This window comes from Triticum urartu, chromosome 7A (genome assembly GCF_056163025.1).
Source record: "Triticum urartu cultivar PI428250 chromosome 7A, HENAU_Tu73, whole genome shotgun sequence".
In the NCBI taxonomy this organism is placed as follows: Eukaryota; Viridiplantae; Streptophyta; class Magnoliopsida; order Poales; family Poaceae; genus Triticum; species Triticum urartu.
This window is the reverse complement of record NC_141879.1, coordinates 30835751-30840741: the sequence shown is the minus strand read 5'-3', so window position 1 is coordinate 30840741 and position 4991 is coordinate 30835751. Positions and strand designations below refer to the sequence as shown.

Here is a 4991-nt window from a genome sequence, read left to right as displayed (position 1 = left end):
ATGGCCAGGGCCGCCGGCGAGTCGGGAGCCAACCCCGCCATGGCCTTGGAGGAAGGTGAGGTCCAGTTCTCACCTCTCTTGTCCGGGTACTACGCATCCTTGGAGGAGTCAGACGGTTACGTTACAGGAGAGCTCCCGCATGCATGGTGGCAGCTCTCATGCACATCCCGCTGAAGTGACGGTAGCGGCTGTGTGGCCCATGTGACCCACGGTGTTTGGGTCGGCATCAGAGAAGGGGCTGCGCCCGTTCTTCTGCGCCTGGGCCGACGGCTCGCCCATGCATTTCTTTGCCGTCTTCGACGGCCACGGCGGCCTCAAGGTAACCTCCCCTCCCCTCACCTAGTCATTGCTTCACTTGGCCAGACTACAACACCTTTCACGCCATATCCAGGTCGAGTGCTCGACACATGTACACCTACCTTACACATTTTATTTGCTTGGTACGTGGCAGTGCAGGTGTCGGCGCTGTGCAGGGAACAGATGCACGCCATCATGGTGGAGGAGCTGGCCGGCCCAGGAAATGACGAAGAGGCGGAGTATCGTGCGTGGGAGGCGGTGCTGAACCGGAGCTTCGAGCTGGCGTATGCACTAGGGATGGGGCTGGGGAAGAGGCGGACGCACTGCCGTGGTGGCGCTTCTGGCCCGCGGCAGCGTCCTGGTGGCCAACTGCGGCGACTCCCTTGCCGTGCTCTGCCGCGCCGGTGATGCCATCCCGTTTTCCGAGGACCACAAGGTGAGATTAATCGCGTCATGCACATTGTCTTTTTCTCCTATGGACAAATTTTGAGCTTGATGAGGCGTTGATATGATTGGAGCGGGCAGACGAGAGGGCGCGTGTTAAGGCGGCTGGAGGCAAAGTGTCGCGCTCCAACGACGGGTAGGTGCGGGATTGGGGGGCTTGCCATGTTGCGGGCTTCAGGTACATACGTATTACTACTGTATCAAGTAGTGTAGTTTGTTTGGTTCTTATGCACACGTTTTGGAATACGCGGTAAACATTTTTGAAGCACACGATGAACATCAAATATGTGTTGAACAATTTGTCAAATAGAAGATGAATATTTATCAAATATGTGTTGAACACTTTATCAAATATCTGTTGAACACCTTTTCAAGTACATGATGAACACTTTTCTGGATACATGATGAATTTTTTTTGTATACACGATGAACTTTTTTTCCATAGGAGCGTGGTGCAAAAACACTTCACGCCAGAACTTTTTTCGTCTTCATCCTGCAGACTACATGATACATCAATTAAATTAAGAGAGAGCGGTAGAATAATACCTTCTCCATTCCCCTGATCAAAAAGTGTCCACCAGAATAAAAAAGGCAGTCACTTTCCCTGAGGTCATGCAACCAAGATAAATTTGAATTAACCATAACTGGAAGGCGACCAATAGTAGCCAGATGAGTTTCATCCACAAGAACTCTCTTGTACCCAAAAAGATCATTCTCTGTTTTAGACTTGTCACTTTTCTCCATAGAATAAATTTGTTAACAGTTTAGAGCACGTTGGTAATTGCTGACTCAGTGACTACAACACCTAAGTGCACAAATATGAGTATCCGATATTGATGAGGTAACTTCAAAATGCACACACCATGAGAAATCTTATCACATAGTTTATATAAGTAAATTAACATATCAACACAACTATAGAGAGATGTTTTTCAATACAATAATCCTAGTATTGATGGGGTGCTGGTGCACGTATATATAAATATAGGGTAGGCCTCAACCTCAACTATACACAACTAGGAGATGGGCCACAACACGTAATACATGCAACACAAAATACAACTTAACACCCCCCGCAGTCGAAGCGTCGCCAGAGACACAGAGACTGGACCGAAACTCCTCGAAGACGGAAGTAGGCAATCCCTTAGTCATCACATCAGCAAACTGTTGCGATGTTGGCACATGAAGAACCCGAACACGGCCAAGGGCAACCTGCTCGCGCACGAAGTGAATATCGAGCTCTATATGCTTCGTACGGCAATGGTGCACCAGGTTGGCGGAAAGGTAGACCGCGCCGACGTTATCGCAGTAGATAAGAGTAGCTTTATGAACCTCACAAAACAACTCCTGGAGCAACTAACGGAGCAAGAGCACTCAGCCACGGCATTAGCCACGATGCGATACTCTGCCTCGGCGCTGGAGCGGGAGACCATGGGCTGCTACTTCGATGACCAAGAGATCAACGAGGGCCCAAGGTAGACGCAGTAGCCGGACGTGGAGCGTCGAGTGTCGGGGCAGCCAGCCCAGTTGGCATCCGACTAGGCCACGAGGTCGGTGGAGGCGGAGGCCGTCAGGGTGAGTCCCAAGGACATGGTGCCACGTATATAACGGAGAATACGCTTCACCAAGGTCCAGTGGGAGTCACGCGGGGCGTGCATGTGGAGGCACACCTGCTGAACAGCGTACTGCAGGTCGGGTCGAGTCAGCGTCAGGTACTGTAAAGCACCAACAATGGAGCGATAAAACGCTCCATCGGACGCGAGAGACCCCTCCAGAGTAGAGAACTTCTCGAGACCTTCGCCTTCGTGTCGACGGGTGTGGGCGCCGGCTTGCAGTTAAGCATACCGGCACGCTGCAGGAGCTCGTGGGCGTACTTCTGCTGATGCAGAAAGAAGCCACCAGGCCGGCGGACCACCTCGATGCCGAGGAAGTAGTGCAGGGGCCCCAAGTCCTTGAGGGCGAACTCATCACGAAGACGAGCAGTCATCCGCTGAAGGAGATCGGGGGCGGACGCCGTGAGGATGATGTCGTCGACGTAGATCAGCAGATATGCAGTGTCAGCTCCCTGATGATACACGAATAGTGAGGCATCGGAGCGAGTGGACCGAAAACCCAAAGACCGCAGGAAGGCTGCGATACGCTGGTACCAAGCCCGAGGCGCCTGCTTTAACCCATAAAGAGAACGGGAGAGCAAGCACATAAAGTCTGGGGGCTCGCCGTGGACGAAGCCAGTGGGCTGCTCACAGTACACCTGCTCGGCAAGGTGACCGTGCAAGAAGGCGTTGGAGACGTCCAACTGGTGCACAGGCCAGGCGCGCGAGACCGCCAACTGGAGCACGGCGCGGATCGTGCCCGGTTTAGCAACCGGGGCGAAGGTGTCGGTGAAGTTCACGCCCGCGCGCCGCCGAAATCCGCGAACCACCCATCGAGCCTTGTAGCGCTCGAGAGAACCGTCCGGGCGAGTCTTGTGGCGACACACCCACTTGCCAGAGATGATGTTGGCACGAGGGGGTCGCGGAACAAGCTGCCACGTGCGGTTGCGCTGTAGGGCATCGAACTCCTCCTGCATCGCAGCTAGGCAGTGGGGATCCCGAAGGGCAGCACGAGCGGAGGTGGGGATGGGTGATGGCATCGACATCGAGGCGGTGCACGCATAATCGTCGGCGGAGTAGCGCGTGCTAGGCCGAAGCACTCCTGCTCGGGCACGGGTGGTCACACCAAGTGACGGGGCAGCAGGGCCGGCGGATGCCGCGGCGACGGGGGCCACGGCGTCGGGGGCACCCGGTGCGGCGATGGGGGCCGCGACCGCGGAGGGGATCGCGGCAGCGGTGGCGGCGGAGGCCGCAATGGCGGCGGAGGACGCAGCGGCGGCGGCGACAGCAGCGCCGGCCAATCCGGCGGTGGAAGAGGCGACGGGCGAGGTTGACGTCGAGCCCGTCGCTGTGGTGGCGGGCGGGGTGCCGGGCTCCACCTCGTGTGAGGGACACAGGGACCCTATGGCCCGCTCAGACTCGACCTCGGGGGAGGGAGTCGGGAAGCTGGGTGGGGGTAGCAGAGGGCGCCGGGCCGGGGGGGGGGGGGGGGGCGCCGGGGAGTGCCGCCGCGCATCGCTCCACGAAGGGGGCACGGGGGCCGGCGCCGAAGGAGCCGATGCCGTTGGAACCTGGAAAAAAGGGAACACCGTATCGAGAAAGTACATGTGCCTCGAGGTGTACACGCGATGAGTGACAGAATCATAGCACCGGTAACCTTTGTTGTTAGGAGGGTAGACAAGGAAGATGCATCGGACGGATCGTGGTGCGAGCTTGTGTGGCGTGGTGGACGCGGTGCTAGGATAATAGAGACACCCGAAGATGCGGAGACCATCATAGTATGGTGGTGTGCCAAAGAGAAGATGGTGAGGGGCCTAGTTCCCCCGAGGGCGGCATGAACGAATATTAACTAAGATAGTGGCGGTGGCGAGAGCATCGGGCCAAAACCGAGCGGGCACGTTAGAGTGAAAGAGTAATGTGCGAATGCAGTCATTAAGAGTGCGGAGAAAGCGCTGGCGCGGCCGTTCTGCTGTGAAGTGTATGGACAAGTCAGACGAAAGATGGTACCGTGAGAGGCAGGAAGTGTGCGGAGAGTGACTTTGTCAAACTCTTTTTCGTTATCTTTCTGGAGTGCGAGTGTGGGGCGACCGAACTTGGTGGTGACATAGGAATAATAGGCGGTGAGTGTGGCTAAAGCATTGGATTTACGACGAAGGGGAAAAGTCCACACATAATAAGAATAATCATCTAAAATCACCAAGTAGTATAGATAGCCCGTGTTACTCGCAACGGGAGAAGTCCAAACATCACTATGAAGTAATTGAAACGGAAAAGTGGAAACTCAAGAAGACACACTAAAGGGAAGACGAACGTGCTTTCCTAAGTGACAAGCCTCACAAGAGTGCTCGTCGAGCTTATTACACGAGAAAGAGAAACTCCTAAGAATTTGACGTAAAGCGGTGTGGTTGGGGTGACCCAAGCGAGCGTGCAAAGGTCAACGCCGGCGGCAAGGGCGGCGGGTGTGGAGGTGGAGGCGCCGGCGTGCACATAGTAGAGCTCATCAGGACTGTCACATCGATGGACCATCCGGGTACGGGCGTCTTTCATACAAAAGCCAACACCATCAAATTCAACAGTAAGTGGGTTCTCACGAGTAAGACGACGAACAGAAACTAGGTTCGTGACTTATTCAGCTGAAACAAGAACATTGTACATAGT

At 55.2% G+C, this 4991-nt stretch overlaps 1 protein-coding gene across 1 annotated transcript; it reads left to right on the top strand.

Annotated features, from left to right (window-relative positions):
- Positions 1-881, top strand: LOC147957286 (putative protein phosphatase 2C 37). The gene is made up of 5 exons (XM_087531630.1): positions 1-115; positions 231-319; positions 457-507; positions 593-733; positions 816-881. The coding sequence occupies exons 1-5, from the start codon at positions 1-3 to the stop codon at positions 879-881; spliced, it is 462 nt and encodes a 153-aa protein (XP_087387756.1).
- The last annotated feature ends 4110 nt before the right edge of the window (positions 882-4991 follow it).

Bases quoted from the DNA above. Each gene is read 5' to 3' on its own strand.
- LOC147957286 (XM_087531630.1), top strand. From the start codon at position 1: ATGGCCAGGGCCGCCGGCGAGTCGGGAGCCAACCCCGCCATGGCCTTG. The intron at 116-230 runs GTTACGTTACAG...GGTCGGCATCAG, and splicing joins ATCCTTGGAGGAGTCAGACG to AGAAGGGGCTGCGCCCGTTC. The intron at 734-815 runs GTGAGATTAATC...ATATGATTGGAG, and splicing joins CGTTTTCCGAGGACCACAAG to CGGGCAGACGAGAGGGCGCG.